At 38.1% G+C, this 18,955-nt stretch overlaps 3 protein-coding genes across 5 annotated transcripts; 1 reads left to right on the forward strand and 2 right to left on the reverse strand.

Annotated features, from left to right (window-relative positions):
* Positions 1-3,379: 3,379 nt before the first annotated feature.
* LOC148847202 (anaerobic nitrite reductase HB2-like) lies at positions 3,380-4,641 on the reverse strand. The gene is made up of 4 exons (XM_088952406.1): positions 4,433-4,641; positions 4,183-4,297; positions 3,953-4,069; positions 3,380-3,840 (listed from the first exon to the last, which is right to left on the reverse strand). Exons 1-4 carry the CDS (start codon positions 4,528-4,530, stop codon positions 3,637-3,639), a joined length of 534 nt encoding a protein of 177 aa, XP_088808532.1. The 5' UTR covers positions 4,531-4,641; the 3' UTR covers positions 3,380-3,636.
* A 4,264-nt stretch (positions 4,642-8,905) lies between these two features.
* LOC148847203 (putative ADP-ribosylation factor GTPase-activating protein AGD6) lies at positions 8,906-14,545 on the forward strand. Of its 3 annotated transcripts, XR_016101333.1 has the most exons (4): positions 9,056-10,019; positions 12,575-12,664; positions 12,883-13,362; positions 14,196-14,545. XR_016101333.1 is itself a non-coding variant. In XM_088952125.1 (3 exons), exons 1-3 carry the CDS (start codon positions 9,213-9,215, stop codon positions 13,243-13,245), a joined length of 1,260 nt encoding a protein of 419 aa, XP_088808251.1. In that variant the 5' UTR covers positions 8,906-9,212; the 3' UTR covers positions 13,246-13,568. The 3 variants fall into 3 exon arrangements, 2 of the variants coding, with proteins under 2 accessions (XP_088808251.1, XP_088808253.1); XM_088952125.1 differs by lacking the exon at positions 14,196-14,545 and having other exon boundaries at positions 8,906-10,019; positions 12,883-13,568; XM_088952127.1 differs by lacking the exons at positions 12,575-12,664; positions 14,196-14,545 and having other exon boundaries at positions 9,041-10,019; positions 12,883-13,568.
* A 93-nt stretch (positions 14,546-14,638) lies between these two features.
* LOC148847204 (uncharacterized) lies at positions 14,639-15,673 on the reverse strand. Its single transcript, XM_088952128.1, has one exon. The coding sequence runs from the start codon at positions 15,599-15,601 to the stop codon at positions 14,900-14,902; it is 702 nt and encodes a 233-aa protein (XP_088808254.1). The 5' UTR covers positions 15,602-15,673; the 3' UTR covers positions 14,639-14,899.
* Between the last annotated feature and the right edge of the window lie 3,282 nt (positions 15,674-18,955).

An 18,955-nucleotide genomic window follows, 5' to 3' on the forward strand; every position in this document is an offset into this window, starting at 1 on the left:
GGCCAGGTTTGTCGATGAGCGCCTTATGGGTGGCTTGGCCGGATCATGCGCTAGGCTGATCCAAATCGGCCAGGTCGCACAGGTCGCATGTAGCTCGCGCAGGCCATGCGCGGTTCGTGCAGTCCGTGCAAAGCTGTGCAAGACCCATCCAATTTGTTAATTTAACCACTAGCTAGTTTTTCTTTTGGAAGGAAGGTACAACCTTTATGGTGGGTCCTATTTATACTTTAGTGATAGTTATCTGAATATCTGATATCTCCTTGTTAATTATATGTATCTACCAAAAATTCCACATTCAAGTTTATTCGATGAATAATGTGCATGAAATGGTAGGTTTTAATCAATCACAGTCACATTCAGCGCACTAAGGGCTTTTCTTTTTCTTTGCTTCTTTTCATTCATCATACCACCTTTTAATGGAGCCATATTCCCTATTCAGGATTGATCATAAAAGAAAAACTGATCTCATCACTCATGCATTTATTTTAATGCAAATGAAATTGCACTCCAAACAAACGGAGCTGTAGCTAAGAATCTCTTCAAAGGCCCCACTGATACCTAGAATTCTTCTGTTTTGAGGTCCCACCACACCATTTATGAGTTGTAAAATTCTTTTAGCACAACAGCTTCAAGTAATGCAATAAAAGTTGCAAACTCAGTTCTAATTAGTGATTGAGCAATGCGTCTTCATCTCTTGCTTAGTTGCTTTAGTTCTCAGAATGAATACATATCTTTAGGACTAATTCACAGTAATTTCAATCTTCTGTGTAAACAGTAGCAGCAATCCATGGTCTTGACAATGATACCCTATTAAGTAAATATACTCTTCAAAATTCTGGTCCCATGAATCTTATACTTTTGTTTTATCTAAGTAGCCATTTCAGGCTCAACTAAAGAAACCTTTTTTCCAACTATTTGGAGTTTGGCTACATAAATAATCCTGTTGTCTTCCATGAATCCTCCAGGTGGATTGGAGAAATTTGCTCCAACAAGTAGGGCTGTAACTTGGACTGGGTTAGCCTGAACCCAGCCCAAAAAATTGGGTTGGCCAAGCTGAAGTTCAGATTAGGGTTAAGGTTGAAAAGTGTGAATTCAACTTTGGGTTGGGTTAGGGTTGAGGCTTTGGCCAATCCGACCTAGCTTCATATTTGTATGCATAAATATTATATTAACAGTTATTTATGTGAGTATTAATATACACACATATATGTATGTATATGTATGTACATATGTATGTATGTATGTATGTATATGCATGTGGCATGGATGCATATGTAAAAACATACATTCATAAATATATGTATGTATGTATTATATATCTTTCTATACATATGTATGTCAATAAATTTAAGTTTAAAGGCAAGATTTTTAAAAAGTAACTATATCCTTTTAACATGTAATAATACTAAAACTGAATTGATCTCAACCCTTAAGCTTAGGAGATAAGAACGTGGTAAAAGGAAATAGAGAAGTTGGACTAACCCAAGCCTAACCCAAAACTTTAAATTAGGTTAGGGTTGACCTCAACCCGACTTAACCCGGCCGGTTCGATTGGCACCCCTGCCAACGAGTGCTCCTCAAGTCTTTAGTTCATTTGTAACTGACAGCTCTGGTAGCTCATTCTGTTAATCTAAATCTCCACTAAATGTAAGAGTTAGGTTTTTGACCCAAATCCAATTAACTAGTGCAAATTAGTGTTCTACTTGTTTCTTTGACTGCAACACAAACAGAAATTGGTCTTATTCCAATTTTACAATAAGTGGGTTCAATTAAGATGATAAGCTTGTGCTCTAGTCTAGAATAAAAACAAAGAACACTGAAATCGTTTCATTCCATCATGTATCTCTACTTATGGAAAGGAACAAAACTATTCAACAATTTCAAAGGCCATCCTTTTAATCTGATCTTTTGTGCGGTTGTACTTCCAGTAGGACCCAATCGTCTCTCTCTCTCGTGCGTTTGCACTTTGCACGCTGAGCGTGAAGCAGCAATAATGTGGGTTGGTTATCTTATCCCTCTTTTCATCATTGTATCATGAATTCATGATAATGTTTAGTACGGGCCCATTACCTGGTCACTAGTGGGCTGGCGGGCCTCACCTAAAATTTTCCTGAGATGGGCTTACCTCCCAAGCCGATTTGGACATGTCTAGCCCAGCAAACATCCAGAGCAAATTCAGCCCAATATTTACATCACGAGTTAATGATAGGCCTCACCTGGCCTGGAACGGACCACAACTCTAAATCTTCCTATTATCCTATTTGCTTCGCTTGGACCAATGGACAGAGTAGAGTGAGAGCTGCATAGGGTGAAGTCGCCCAGATGTCAGTTTCAGAAGTTTAGTGGTAATGTTAGTCTTAAAGGCTTTCGGTGTATTGGTCAAGATTGTAACAGCGCTGTAAGTCAGGCCGGGTTAAGTCGGGTTGAGGCCAACCCAAGCTCAGCCCTATATTCTAAATCCCAACCCCTAACCCTAATGTTAATTAAACTCCTTCAACCCTAATCCAATCCGAAGTCAATTTCGGATAGGATTGGGCTCAGGTTAGGTCCAACCCAAACTTCCTCTCATCCCTTAAAATATCATAGGATTTCTCGATTTTAGATCTTATCTCAGCTTTCACTACATATATTAATCCTATGTTTTATTAGTATTTGTTTGTTGACATTTTTTATTTTATTTTTTTGATACAAAATTCAGAAAAACAAGTGTTAGAAATGACTATAGTTTAATATGAGTTATGACTTACGATAGATCTTTCTTGGGTGGCAAACAACATAGAGAAGATTAAGAATAAAATTTTCAAAAAACATAAAATAATGTTATCAAAGTTTTAATCTTTCTGATTAGGATTAAGTGAAATGATTATCTTAAAAGAAATACATGATACTATGTGGTGGGTGCTATACAAATATCATGCATCTAAACAAATCAATATATTTTATATATTGCATATAACATATATTTATATATGTGACATGTATTATAGAGTCGGGTTCGGGTTGAATAGGGTTGGCTAAGGGGTCAACCCTAACCCAACCCAAAGTAAAGTTGGGTTTATGAATTTCAACCCTAACCCTAACCCGAACATTAACCCAACCCAACTTTTTCAATTGGGTTAGGGTTGGGTTTGGGCCAACCCGACCCAAGTTGCAGCCTTAGCTTGTAACAATAACTCTTTGGGGCAACAAAGAGACCTCTTAGTTTTGGCTCAACTATTGTAATTCCCTGATTCAGAATATCTGTCTACAAGTTCCAAATTGATTCACTTACATTATTCACTCCAAATTAATTTATGAATAATTTGCCATCATCATGGATAGAAATTAAGGCAGCAATTGAAGGAATTAGATTTAAGCACAGATGCCCGGTTCATGAACATAGGAAATTCTCCACGAGAACTTGACAATAAATCTAACTTCCCAAACAAATTATTGTCACAAATTTAAGTATCAGGCACATAATTTCTTTTTTCTTTTGAGAACATAAGAAATTGAAATGGCTTTATATAATTCTCTGGAATTTGCTATGAACATGAAGGAAGGAGCGGTTGAGTTAAACATAGTTGATTAAAAAAAGAAAATTTTGGGATAGTCCAACATTTACGAACCTCTCTCTCCCCCCCCCCCCCCCTACCACTATAGATAGACTACCCAGTTGATAGTTAATGAGTCAAGAGCTATTGGCCAAATGAAGCTGAGCTGCCTCCTCTCCTCTTTCATCTCAGCCTTGATGGCTGCCGCCAACTGATCAAAGGCTTCACCCCACGCACCGGTCATCTCTTCGCTCCACTTCTCTCCAACTGCTTCTTCAATGGTCGTCAGTAGAGCTTCCTTCACCACCTGATCAGAAATTAACATTTAACAGTGAATAATCGATCATCTAATTAATTAAACAGATGAACCCAATATCAAAGAATCTGTATATTGTTAATTGTTTGTTTTCTTTGAGCACCTCGAAATGGGCATCGATGACTCCCTTGCTAAGATGGACGTATCCCAAGTTCTTGATTGTATTCTCTGCTACAACCACCTCTCCCTTCTCCCTCAGTTGAACGGCCGACTCACACGTCTTTTTGAGTTGAACGGAAGAATTTAAACTGATTAATTAGTTGATGAACAGAATCGATTAATTTATATTATATCTATTCACCAGCTCGATCAGTCACCACGCACACTACTCACCATCTTGAAGACCTTCACGGCATGGGCCTTGAGCCTTGGATTATTCTGAGGGAGCTCATTGGAGTCCTTGAGAAAAGAGAACATGTTCTTGGCTGCTGGTGCAATCTCTAAGATCCTGACGACATTATCCGCCACAGAATTAGAGCACAGAAACAATAAGGTTGCTCTTCAAATGATACAATCAATTAAAACCGCCATGAAAGAAGAAGGCAGAGCTAGAGAGCTAGGCTCTCTCTCTCTCTCTACTTACGTGGTGAAGAAACGTAGGCTGAGCTCGGGTGTGTTCTGCTTCATGGTCTCCCATGATTCCTTCACCAAGGTCTCTTGCTTCTCTGTGAATAAACTCATGGTGATGATCGAAATATCTTCTTTCCCAGCTACCACTCGCTCAGTCTCAGTCTCAGAGTCTCTGTGAATAAACTCATGGTGATGATCGAAATATCTTCCTTCCCAGCTACCGATCGTTGCTTCCTTGTTTCATGTGCGTCCCCACCTAGGCACCTACCAGGCGATATGATTGTGTGGTGCTCTTTCTACCTTTTCTCTGATTTTTGTTTCACAAATTTCTAAAAATCTCGAAACATGAACGTCAAGTGTAAACTACTAGATTTTTTTTCCTAGTAATATTTCCCTCTGATAACTGTTTTTGTAACATTTGCCTCACTCACACATTAGTTCTTTCCTTTTCTCAAAAGTGAAAAGTCTCTTTCTCAAACCCCTCTACTTTTTTATTGTCCGCTCACAGTTTTATTTCTGATTCCCAATTGAATTAGGGTTATTATTTGGAATTCCTCTATCTCTTTGCTTAATAGTATTTCATGTTCTTTTACTAGTGAAATGTGGGTTTATTGTAAAAAAATTTTCCTTGTGTAGACCTAGGGATGCAAATGGATTGGATTCGATTCGAATCAAAGTATATTCGAATTCAATCTAACATTGTTCATGTCGGATCTGATCTGGATCTGATAGGACTTGATTTGAATTTGAATCCCATCGGTAAGTCAAATATTCATATCTAATTTGATCTGACTTGTTTTCTTTAAAAATTAATAAATTCTTAAAAGAAAATTAAAATATACTAATTTAAATAAAGTAAAAACAAAAATTACAAGTGTTTTTTAATTATTTTCATCATATATATACATGTTTTTTATAAATAACTAAATAATATAACAAATTTATAAAGATGTAATATAAAAAAATATTTATAAATAAATGAGTAGCATATATATTTAAAAATATATAATATATATTGGAGCGGATAGAGGGTGATCCGAATCCAATTTGATTTATAATTGGATCCTATTATCACATCTTATCCAAATTCGACCAAATAGGATAGTATCATGATTCGATCCATTTGCACCCCTACGTAGAACTAAAATGCCCCTACCAAAACAAAATAAATTAGGAAACATTTAGGAAATTGGTACACTTACCCACATGGCAAAAGAACATGGGCAAATGTACTTAAGGCTCAGTTTGGAAGGAATATAAATGCAAATATGTAGAGTGCAAAACTATTCTGTATGTATTTGACTGGAGAGATTTGTATTTGTACTCCTTTCAAACTGAGCCTAACTTTATAACATTTTCTCAAATAACATTTACCTGGATAAATGTATTTGCCTAAATAAATAAATTATCACCAACACACGGGACCTTAAATTTACTCCGACTTTTCTTACCTTCAAAGCCTTTATCACAGATATTTAAAGAAAGCATTCCCTCTGTCATGCAACCTCAATGTGCTTTAAAAAAAATCTATTGATGAGATGCCCTGAATTTAGTGTAAATGTTTGTGTCGATTGTTTACATGTTTTTTTTACATTAATATTTTCATATCCTTGCTAGGGATGTGAGTCGTGCAGAATGGGCTAAGTTTAAAGTAAGTCTAAGCCCAACCCAAATAATTAAGATAAACCCGATCGCTCCAATCAGGCCCACACTAAGGCTGCGTTTGGCAAGTTTTTCAATAGTGTCTTTTGGGCTTCTCAAATCCTGAAAGTCCAATTTTTGAGCTTTTTCCATTTGGCAAAAGAAAACAAGAAGCAAAAAAGATGGACAGCTCAAAAAGCTTGTACAAGCACAAAAATCCCCAAAATTGAGAAGCTCCAACTCAAGCTTATACAAATTTCAGGCCCTCTAAGCTTTATCATACGTGTGCCAAGAAACGCATGATTGAGAAAATAGTTGGGGTTCTTCAAACAAAACCAAACCACCCATTCCTCAATGTGCGTGTAAAACCCTCCTCTGTAGAAAGTATTTTCCTCCTCCTTTCTTCTTCATCTTCGTTTTTTGCTTTCTTTTTCTTCTTCGTTTTCTTATTCTTCTTCTTCTAATGTGACCCAGGGACAGAAGGAGAGAGGAATTATTAATTACCATTACTGTGGAGGAGGGACGATGGTTTTTTTTTTTCAAAAACTCAATGCAGTGTAGATTCTTTCATTGATTTGGTAGTTCTAGCTGGTTTAGAGCACAAAATTTCCTCAAATCCTATATTACTGTTTATTGAAGAGTTATTTTTGCTACAATTGATTATTAAAAATTCTGGGTCTCCCCAAACCGCGTCTGAAGATTTCGAAGGGACATAAATAGTAATTAGTAAATCAACGCAGGTGATGGTGATAAATCAATGTGGACAAAAACTATAGCACCTCTCCCGGTGAAGGCTTTTTGTTTTTCAAACTTGAAAATATTTTTCATTTTTCACCTCAACAGGGTTTACCTTGTAAGCCTTCTTTTTCTTTACTTTGATTTTCCACATGGGTCTGCTTTATTTATTTGTTTAATTTTGGGGAGGGTTGAGCTTGGTCTATTTTTCTGTTCAATTGATCCTCTTTTCAATTCTCAACCTAGTTAGTTCTATTGCTTTTTTCTCTTCTGTTCATACTTTTCTTTATTCATCTGCCATCAGGCTTTTGCCTTTTGATTCTTTCGCTATTTATATGATCTGGGTTTTAATTTTTTTCATAATTTCCCTGGTGTTAAATTCTTCTCTTTCTATCTTGGTTTCCTTCTAGGTATCTCTTCGCCTCTCTGTTTAATATCCAATTTCTGCTTCTCGTTCCCTTCATGCTAGGTTCTTTGGCCTTCCAATCTGGGTTATTTCTTGTGGTTTCCCTTCTTAGTTTTCTTGTCTTTGGATGAACTGCTGATACCGATATGAATTCAACTGCGGGAGGCATTTTCATCAAAATTGTTGTGTGTTTTTCGAGGATGAGTTGAGAGATCAGAGACGACCAGCCCGAGTGCTTAAATTTGAAGAATTTCCATTCAATTTATTAAAACCCTTATGCTTTCTTTGTTTTAACTGAAGTTTCTATTGTTTACTTCCCATGTTTATTAAATTGCTTCAATGTCTTGGAATTGAATTTTCCCTTCTATGGTCAAGCTCCCTCCCAAGATCAAATCAAAGGGTTGTTTGCTAACGTGAACCAACAATGGGGACAGAGAGAGAGAGAGAGGGGAATTATTAAAAATACTTATGATATCATATTAATTACTATTACTGTGAAGGCGGGGGACGATGGTTTTGTTTTGAAACTCAATTCAGTGTAGATTCTTTCATTGATTTGCTCGTTCTAGTTGGTCTAGAGCTAAGAAAGAACCTCCTTGTAGGCATATCACAAACTTGCCTCAAATCCTATATTACTATTTATTGAAGAGTTATTTTTGCTACAATTGATTATCAATTCATTTCTGACTTTTCCCAATTGCCAAATTATAATGCTTATTCCTCTTTTCCATTGATGAAGATTAGCTATTTATTGGAAAATTATTTCTGTTACACACAACTATTAATTCTCTAATTTTCTTGTTATCTCCTAGAATTGCTATCATAAATTATCTTGGAACATCTAATGGTTCTTCTTTTAATTATTTCATACTAAAGAGGATATTGTACACTGTAACATCCATGGTTGAAAGAAATCCATTTACAATTTTATATTGAACAGGATATTGAACACTATAACAGCCACGCGGCCAATAGATAATATATGTGCTGGCCCAAAATGAGAGTGGGGCCCATATTGTTTTATTTGTACAGGTGGAATGCATGAGTGGGTCCCACTTCAATATTTTGTATAGGTAAACACATGAGTGGGGTCAAGTAGGTGATGTATGTGTAAGCCAAAGATGAGAGTGGAGCCTACATTGATTTTTGAATGTATTATTGGGTCTCACATTGATATTTCACGTGTATTAAGCACATGTTTATTCATCACTGCTATCGACTTTGCCAAACGATCTTCATGTCTTCCGAGCTTAGCTAGCTACTAGAAGATCTTCTGCAAACGCCCCCTAAATATGTGCTCAGGTTAGGCTTAGAGGCCTATATGCTCATATTGGGCTTAGGCCTAACCCTACGAGAATGCCACATTAAGTCAAGCATTGGAAGGTCAAATATTTTAAAGTAATAACGCCTTATCAACCGTCGAATTCAAACCCGAGAGGATCCGTGCTAGATGTTCATTGATTAGTCAGAAATGAGAAAACTCGTGGTTGATATTCAATGCCACACGGCACGTGGGACCAGGCACGAAACACCAAAAAGTCCGATCTCTAGAGATTGATCGTTGGATTCGAATCAATCTTCGGAGTTGATCGTTATACAAATCCAAGGAGCCACGACTCGCGTCTCAGAGTATGCGTTAGTACGTCCCACGTGGCAGTAGCATTGCTTCCTTATCTAAATTTCGGACTTCGGTGTCAGCTCTTCGGAACACTGGTCCCACCTTGTCTGTAGGGCGAAGAACAGAAGAATTGCATGCTCTCGGTGCATGAGCGTTGTATTCCCCATGGCTTGCCAGTTGCCATTTTACGACGCAGAGAGAGAGAGAGAGAGAGAGAGAGAGAGAGAGAGAGATTTGTGGGTGAAATTTAACAGAAAACAACGGAAACTCCCTTACCTCCCGTTCGACCAAATTCCCCAGCTATGAAACGAAGAGGGAGTATGGACTCACAAAGCATAACCAACATCCAACCGCCTACACCGGACTTCGGTTTCCCTCGCTGCGGATGTCGCAATGTCGTCGTGTTCGGCAGCAGTGGCTTCTCGTCGTCTCCGGCAACTGCAATCCCTCCCGGCAAACCGTACCTGCGTAGACTGTTTGCAAAAGAACCCACAATGGGCCTCTGTCTCCTTCGGAGTTTTCATGTGCCTCGACTGCTCCGGCAAGCACCGAAGCCTCGGAGTTCACATCAGCTTCGTCCGTTCCGTCACCATGGACTCATGGACCGAACTCCACCTCAAGAAAATGGAAGCCAACCCCGGAGGCAACGAAGCCCTTAACGCTTTCTTCACCGCCCGCGGCATCCCCAAAGAAACCGACATCACCATCAAATATAACACCACTGCCGCCACCCTTTTCCGCGAAAAAATCCAGGCCATCGTTGAAAATCGTCCCTGGACTGAGCCTCCCATTATCAAAGAACCCCCCCTAGATTTGAAACCCTCGAAGCCGCCTAAACATAACAGCGCGAATTTCAGTACCAATTCTGAGTGGCAATGGGGTGCTTGGGATGATAATGGTGACTCGAATCCTAACATCCGCAGGAATCAATCTGTTGGCAATATTAGGTTGAACACCGAGTTGGATGGTCCCAGTCGGTCTTATTCTTCAGACAATCTTTACGGGAAAATACAGGCATCCGCGGCAAACAAGGAAAGATTCTTTGCCATGAAGATGGCAGAGAATCAAAACAGGCCGGAGGGAATTCCGCCTTCTCAAGGAGGAAAGTATGTTGGGTTTGGCTCGACTGGAACGAGAGCAATCTCGAGGAGTAATTCCCAGGGGGATATGATATTGGATGCTGTTTCTGCTGTTTCTCAGGTAAGAATATCTCCAAAATCGAATTTTCTTTTCCCTTCTTGATCTGGGTTTGCCTTTGTTGATTCATTTTTCCCATTCTGATGCTAAATGTTGAAAGTTCACGTATCCATTTTTTTTTCTTCTATTTGTTTGGCCCATAAAACAATATCGTATAATAGTTGTCTCTGTTACCCCATTTTCATAAAGGATTCCTTTCTAGCTCATGTGAGAATTTCTACATTTACATGAAATCTCATCCTTTGTTATGATTTTGCATACAATCTCTTAATAATATGAAAAAAAAAATTAAATTCTGATTGTTTCTCTGTGTGGAAAATATTTCAATCCCGTAAAATTTCAGTTGTATTTCTGCATCTTTTACGGCCAAAACTTTGTCTTCTAACCCTTTTATATTGAAGCAAATGCTGTGTTAAGGAAATAAATGTTCATCCAACTTCTTACTGTAGATTGCATAGTCTTTCAATCTGAAGTTTATATCAGTGTTATTTTCGTTTCATTGTTGAAGCATGACATTTCAATCCTGCAACCTAAACCCTTCAAATTTGCAATCTAAACTTGGTGGCTAGACTTCCATGCATTCTATATTGACTTTTGTAAGTACAAGAGCTTTTTTTTTTTTGATAAATAACAAGAGCTATTTAAATATTGGTATGATCTGCATCTGAGACATCATAATTTTCATGATTTGGAGAAACGCCATTCACTTCTGCGCCTGAGATTTCCCTTTTATATATTGTAACAAAAAACTTTGATGTTCTATCAATGGTTTTTCCTGAAGTTATTTGTTGTTCTAATTGCCACATCAATTCTCTCCCAGTTACCATCTTTTCTTTTATGCTTAGTTTATTATGCATCTCAAGCCTATATAAGAATCCCCCAACTCAGCTTACTCTTAGCTTCAAGTGCAAAAAAGGAAGTAATCCTTACTGGTTTTATATGCCTATAAGAAATGCAGCAGCAAGTTCCCTCATAGAACTGATTACTTCAATCTTTATTATTTTGTATGTGATTAACTATTAGCTTGTTAATTATGAAAAACAACCATGAAGCTATAGGTTTCTCTGGTGTACAAGAACAACTTTGATACCACCTTACTAGAGAGATGGCATCATATTGGCACTTGGTAACATGTGGATTTACTATAGTCTGCACATAGTCTTTACTCTTTAGTACCACAAAAGTGTGCGTGTGTGTGTGTGTGTGTGAGAGAGAGAGAGAGAGAGAGGAAAAGAAAAAGAAAAGTGCTTTTCTTTTCCCTATGATTTGCTTGGCTTCATGGAACCTCCTCCAATGCTAATTTGACACATTTCCCTTGACCTTCTGTCTTCTCTGTAAGGCCAAAAGACCATCACCCAGTGTTTTTGCTCAAGTCTTGCCCCTTCATACTCCTAAAATAATGCAAACTCGTGAAATCAATTATCCACCCCCCCCCCCCAAAAAAAAAAAAGAAAAAAAAATCCTCAGGTATGGTCAAAGTTGATGCCAATGATGATTTTTGTTTGTGCTGTGCCATTGGTCATGGTTTTATACCAATACATTAGGAGTATCACAGTATTACAGGCATGAGTGCTATTATTTATCCAATAATTTGTTAGATTCATTTTTCAATTTTATTTATTTTGTTTTCTGCTGCTTTTCTAATGATATGAAGGTAATTTCCACTTTCGTGTCTCTATTGCTGATGCTTTTTAATGCAGTAAAGGTATTGATCAAAGCAGCAACCAAGGGAGTTTTATTAAATATAAGAAGGAAAATCCGCCAATCAGTCTATAGACTGAAGGAGGACAACCAGGAGTGCTTAAATGGTTGAGAACATGACAAGATAAACTCCCAGCCCTAGACCCCCCCCCCCTAAAATTGTAGTTCTCCTCTAGTAACCTCTCACCTGGTAAGAGAGTCAACAGACAACAGCAAGGCCATTAGCAGATTCTAATATCCAATTGAACTAGATATTCAGATTGGATTCTAACAACCTTTCTTCTCTCAGTAAATGTTTAATAGCTCGATAATTATGTTGCTCTCGATGATATCCTGTTTACAATTTCACCTGACAGTCTAGTTCAACCATGAAGACTTTCCATCCAAATGAGAAGAATATATACAATCCTGACTTCCAACCTTGGAGAAGAGTAGTTAATTCTACTCTTAAGATGTTCCTTTATCTGTTCTGTTGGTAGTGAAAAAGATAATTTTCATCGTGGTCTCTAAAAGCTCCATCTACACCTGATGAGCCTAGGTTTCTGAGGCAGCAGACATCTACGTTTGATTTGATCTCTCCTTGTAAGGTGGCCATTAACTCCATTGTGGTTTATTGTCCGCCAGTTGCAAGTCCTGCCACTATTATCCTACCTCTAAGCATGGAATATATCAACACTCCTTCGTATTCACGCTAGTCACCAGCCAATAAGCAGCTCTCACCATTTGTTCATTTTTATAAAAAATCCAAGCATATCAACTAAGTTTTACTGAATACTGATAACGATTGTGTGTCATCTATGGCATGAAAACATCCAAGTAATTGCATCTTGACTCATTAAATTTTTGTTGCTTCTTAGGGCTTTAGTCGGTTAACTATGGTTGCATCATCTGCTGTACAATCTGCGGCTAATGTAGTCCAAGCAGGAAGAAAGGAGTTGACTTCCATGGTGATTATCAAGGCCATAAAATTTCAGTTTTGTTATGCACGTTTCCTCTTTACATTTTTCTACGTAAAGACCTCATTTAAGTTGATTTGTGGTATATATGCTTCATCTTTCCCATTGGTTAAGAAGATTTTCACACAGTAAAAGATAAATCCAAAGCTAAAGCTTTGAATTTCAACTTACTATTTATTGATTCTTTGGGTGCATTGAACATTTGACAGGTGAGAGAAGGTGGGTATGATGATACGGTAAACGTAGTGGCATCGAGGACCACAGAACTTGGACATAGAACCTGGGGAATTGTGAGAGACGTAATGGCAATGGCAACACTAAAAGTCGAGGAATACACTAAAGATGGAGTTGAGACAAAGGCAGGAGCAAAGGGGCATGAAGGATTGGGTGGGATCAGTGATGGTAATGCTGGACAACACGGGGAGAGTAAACCTGATGATTCATCTTTCAAAGGCTGGGACGACTGGGGAGCGGATAGTCCCACATCTTCTTCTAACATTGGAAGAGAATTTAAGGAGACTACCAAGAAAGAGAAGGACCACAGTGATGAAGTTTGGGGTGGATGGGATTGATGACATGAGAGGGGGGAGGGGGGTTCAAGACTTATTCCTTTGACTGTTCTTAGGCATGGGAATATTCTTAACAAAGAATTGAACTCAGAGTGGGTTCTTGCTGCCATACTTATAGAGGTATGGTTTCTCTTAAAGAAACTAAAGATTAGCTTAAGTGAATGAGATTATTTAATAAGTGAACATATGCAGTGGCTATTTTCTGTAAATTAAGTATTTTATTGATTGCTTCAATTTTTTCCTTATCCACTTTGTATATTAGCATGGATCTCAGTAACATATATCTTGTAAGTTGAACAAGTTAAATAGCCTTATTTTTCTGACCATTTCATTTTTTTTATTCATTTTTCAGGTTTGTATTTTTTTTATTTTTTTGGGGTGGGGGGGGGGGGGGGCTGTATAATATAAAATGTCATTTGAAGCCATTCTACAAACCATGTAAAGAAACTTACATCATCCGTGGTTGATCCATAAAAGAGCTGAACCGGTTCATATTCACTGAATTTTATCAGTTGAAAATGGCAATATTCATTTGTTATGGGTCTGGATTATAAGGTGTACTAACTTGTGATAGTATTTCTTTTTTTTTTTTTGGTATTCAACTTGTGATAATATAATAATATTTCTGGATTTAAATCATCACCATCTATAAGCCTTATCTTAGCTAGATAGACAGAAGCCTTCTCTTCTTTGCCTACACTGGTAAACACATAGCACTAAGCTACTTCAAATAACATTACAAAATATTAGCATGTGTTGGCACCATGACAGAAATATTTCATAATAATAGAGTCTGTCTCCATTTGGCTGCACTTTTTCCAGTTCTCTATAATCTAATTTCAAACTTTTTCTGAAGCAGCACAAATTTTGTTTTTTTATATGAGGTTGATTGGAAGGGCTGTCCCATCTCATAGGATAATAAGAGAATAGGACCAGTTTGATTTCTTCTGTAGGCAAAACATTCCAATTTGGTGGGCTACATTTCAATGATGGGACCATATCTTTTGCATATTCACACATGGAAGCACAACAGGAGACCACATATAATTAAGCCAGCCTTTGATGAGGGCATCATCATCACTCATCACTGCAACACTTGTCTCTGATTGTATTCATAAGTTCTAATATTTGATCATTTTTTCAGCTTCGATACTCATTACCATCGCATTTAAGCAGTTCCCTACATCATAAAAGTGGCATTTCTTGCATGGAAATTGTAGTGGAAAATCACAAATTTCATGTAGGTTCCACTTTCTTCAGTGATCAGTAATATATATAGTTGATACAAACACAAATTGTTCACTGAATGCTTCACCCATTTGTGTAGAAGATGAAATTGCTAGTTATAAATGAATCAGAGAAAGATATTGGGAAGAAACTAAAACAGAGGAAAAGAGGCTCCACAAACTCTCCGAAGTGTACAATAAACTAACAACAGCACTAACGCCCATAATTTTTACACCCAGAACAGACCAAACACTGAACAAGCCATATCTGCCTCCAGGCAAGAAGGCCTTACATACATACAACAAAATGAGGCCCTTGAAAGAAAAATAAGATAGATAAACAACATTGATTAGTAAGACGTTAAGGAGTCAGCAATTTCTTAAAAACACTGAAAAAAAAGGGCCAACTGGTGAAGGAAGAGAGGCCTATCCTATGCGGCCTGCGCTGCAGCAGTTTTATTAGACATGTAGTTGGTTACCGCCTTGGTCCCCTCGGCGATGGCATGCTTGCCGAGCTCCCCCGGCAGAACCAAGCGAACTGCTCCTTGAATCTCCCTCGACGACAATGTCATCTTCCCCGTGTACTGCGACAAACGAGTCGCCTCTCCGGCCAACCTCTCGAACATGTCGTTCATGAACCCATTCAGCACAGCCATCGCCTTTGACGATATACCCATCCCAGGGTGCACCTGCTTCAACACCCTGAACACATACCTCTTGTATTCCTCCCCACCTTCCTTTCTTCTCCTGCCACCCTTTCTCCTTTCTCTCTTTTTCTTCTTCTTATCTTCTCCCTTCTGCTCTGTCTTCTTCTCCTCCTTTCCTTCTTGATTTATCTTCTCTTGTTGGCCTCGTTCCCTTGTTTCTGGTGACACTGCAACTGCTCCGTCTTCTTCTTGGACTTTGTCATCAACCATAACCCTTCTAGGCTCTTTCTGGACGAGTTGGTCTTCTGGGGCTCTCACATCTTCAATTGCAACTCTAATAGGCTCCTTGGTTGGTTCGACTATCGTCTCTTTCTCGGTCTCCCCTTCAGCCTTCTTGCCGTCGACAACAGCAACGCGCACCGTCTCCCTTATCCTAGTTGTCTTCACAATTGTTCCCACCACCTTCTTTGAACGCTTGGGAGCCATTTCGCTTCCTTTTCCAGCTCTCTTGCTCACGTGTAACTGCAAGTTCTATTTGGCCGGTTCGAACCCAAACAAGCTGGGAAGAGTGCGTGTATCTTTATAATAACCGTGTTGGATCATGAAAGAATCTAGAGCTTGACGCGTATCGGACAAGTGTCGAACAGGTTTTGAACTAAACGGCTACGTGGGGTTAAAATTTCCATGGTAAACTGAACTCTCCTGGTCGTTTCTAGTCCCTAGGGGATAACTACTGGAATCATCTCTGTAAATATGTGGCCGTTCCTTTTAGGCTTTTACTGCTTTTTGGACTTACTTTTTGCCCTTTTGTCTGTCATGATCTGGATGAATTAATCTACAACTCCACCGATTGACCAGAGAAGTTTGTGACAATGAATCAGTGTTCTCATTGGTTTTGCCCTGGCAAACAAAACGACCAATTTAGGCCCAGAAGGGCACAGGAAAGACTCAATACGATAAAGGGTCATTAATAAATCATTCAACAAATTTTGATTTGATCCCCTCAGAAGTCAGAAGTCAGAACCCAGAAGCCATGTGTCCGGTTTCGTTCCAGCAGATATCTGAATTTGACATTGAAATGGGTCCTTGTAAGATTGAGGGCGAAATGATGGAAGTCCAAATCAAAATCATCTAGCATCTCTTAAAAGACCTGACTTGACTAGACCGCTATGTTAAAGGGTGTTGATCCAACCAGACAACCAGCGGAAAGAGGTTCAGTTCGGCGGTTCCATTGACAACTCACCATCTCTCCTAATTAAGTGAAACATATTAGTCCAGTAGCTCAGATGTCTGTCTTATCTTCTTAAAGAAAGCCACATGCATGCCCAAGCCTTCTTGTCATTCCCCTAACGCCAGAAGTGCAATAAACGCTAAACGCTGCTGCTCTGTTTTCTGTACTTTCTTGAGCCCCAAATGACAACAATGTTAAGTAAATTAAGGTTATGTTTGGATGGATGATGGCATTTTAATATGACATTTTATATCAAAATGCCCGCAAGTAAAGGTAATGGCATTTCATGTCGTTTTGACATGAAACATGAAACTTGTTTGGTTGGTACTTATGTTGACGCTGAACAAGTGTTTTGAACAAAATTGTGATTGGCATTGATTGACATTGGTACTTAAAACGTTTAGTCATTTAGATGAAATGATTGTATTCAATGTGACACCACTCTACTATACTTACTTTTTATCTGATGGTCAAATTTAAGTATAAATATTTTCCGATGATTGGATCATTGTTACACATTGATTAACATCTAGATGCACATTTAATGGTTTTAAAAACATTGAATTAAACAGGGGAAAAAAAAAAAAAAACTTTGCTTTAGAGGCAGAGTTTATGGATATTCCATAAGAGTTTTGATCCTGATTGTTTACCACTTTTATGTTGTCTTTTATAGACATAATTTGAGGTCGGCCCAGCATGGCCCATAGACCAAGCCCATGCGGCCCCATGCCATGCCATGGGCCTGACCATGCCGGGTTGGGCCACAAGCTGGGCCTTAGGCGTGAGCCGATTCAGGTTAGACTGAGTTTTTTTTTTATATTTTTTTTTCATTTCTTTGGGGAACTATTTGAAAAATAAGAAATCTAACAAAGAAAAAAAAATACTTAACCAAATAAGAAGTCAAAGAGACAAAAACTTAAAGTGAATAACAAATTAGAAGAAAAATAAAAATTTTATTTCATTTAAATTTGAATGATACAAAGCATACAATTGTTGGATGAATGACATATGAAAATCGGAAATTTTAATAAATTAATAAAATATAAAAATATAATATAGTTACAAATTGAAAATAAAAAATATGTTATTAAACAATGTCAAATAAATTAAATAAAATTAAAACAGAATTTGTAATAGTTTGGAAAAATGTTATACAATTATTGAGTAGTAGACCTGGCAAAAAGTTGACCCAACCCAACCCGAAAAAATAGGGTTAGGGTCTCATATTTAGTTACCTGAATGTGAAAATAGCCTGATCCGACCCAACCCAAAAAAACTGGGTTGGGTTGGGTTGTGTTGGGTCATGGGTCAACCCGTTGACCCGATTGTCAAGTTTAATTGGGATTATTTATGCATTGTTAGAAGTTTCCACTCTTTAATTTTTTCTATTTCGTCTTTACTTTTTATTGTTTACTCTTTAAATTGTTAAATGTTCAAGTTTTTTTATTTAGAATTTTAAGGTTAATTCTTTTAATTTTGACATTTTCATGTAATTTTTCTTTATTTTTTTTAATTTTAATTATTTTTTGGGATGACCCGAATTGACCCATGGGTAACCCTAACCCGAACATTTAGGGTTAGGGTCTAACATTTGGCAACCCGACCTGAAATCAACCCGAAGTACCTTGACCCAACCCGGACCCAACCCACCCAACCCAATTGCCAGGTCTATTGAGTATACAAAACAATATTAACTATATCATTTTCTCTATTGTTCTTGACTTTGACCATTGTAGGAATTGAAAATGGTGGATGATAGGGCTATTTGTAAGAATTATTAAATTGGTATGATGAGAATGGTAGAGGATAGGGCTATTTATAGGAATTTAAATTAATTCAATTGCCCAAAATACCTTAAAAACTATCTATTTTTAGTTGTTGGGAGGGGTATTTCGGTCATTGTAAGGTTATTTATCACTTTACCCAAAATGCCTTCCCAAACTAGCTGTTGGGGGGCATGTGTGTCATTCTTTCTCCCCCCCCCCCGAGCGTGGCCAGCTACGGGCCGCCGGGTCGGGCCATACATGCCTGTGGACAAGGAACCTCGGGCCTAGCACGGCCTGGACCATCGTGTTGGGCCTAGCATGGCTTGTGTGTCATCGTGCAGCTGTGGTGTCGTGTTGTGTCGGGCCACGGATGGCACAACTTGATTTACACCTCTAATCTTTGCTATGATGCACCAATATATATCTCTACACTGCCACATAGGATGCCAATTAAGCATGTGTTTGGATTCTTTGTAACCATGGGCATTTATTGAATAAACGCTGCCACATAGGTGCCAATTCAGCATTTCCCCCATTATGCAGATCCGTACACATAGAGATTTGCAAAAGCAAGCATTAATTTATGTGTGTGCCTACATTGGGGGAAGCTTTATTTTAGCGCTTCCCCAAACGGGTAGGCATTATTCAATGTTTTGTGCCTGGTAATGCTTAAATGTCAATAAACAAATTCATTATTGCTTTTCTTGGTTTTGCAAATAAATCAAATACAAACATTTAATGAATAAACACCTACCATTCCAAACACATACTAAAAAACAATTCGTTGTACTGTCTCTTCAAATTGGCATATGATGGAAGAAACATCAATTCGGTGTCTCACCC

Source organism: Nelumbo lutea, chromosome 6 (assembly GCF_056320005.1).
Source record: "Nelumbo lutea isolate HS-2025 chromosome 6, American lotus-T2T, whole genome shotgun sequence".
NCBI lineage: Eukaryota > Viridiplantae > Streptophyta > Magnoliopsida > Proteales > Nelumbonaceae > Nelumbo > Nelumbo lutea.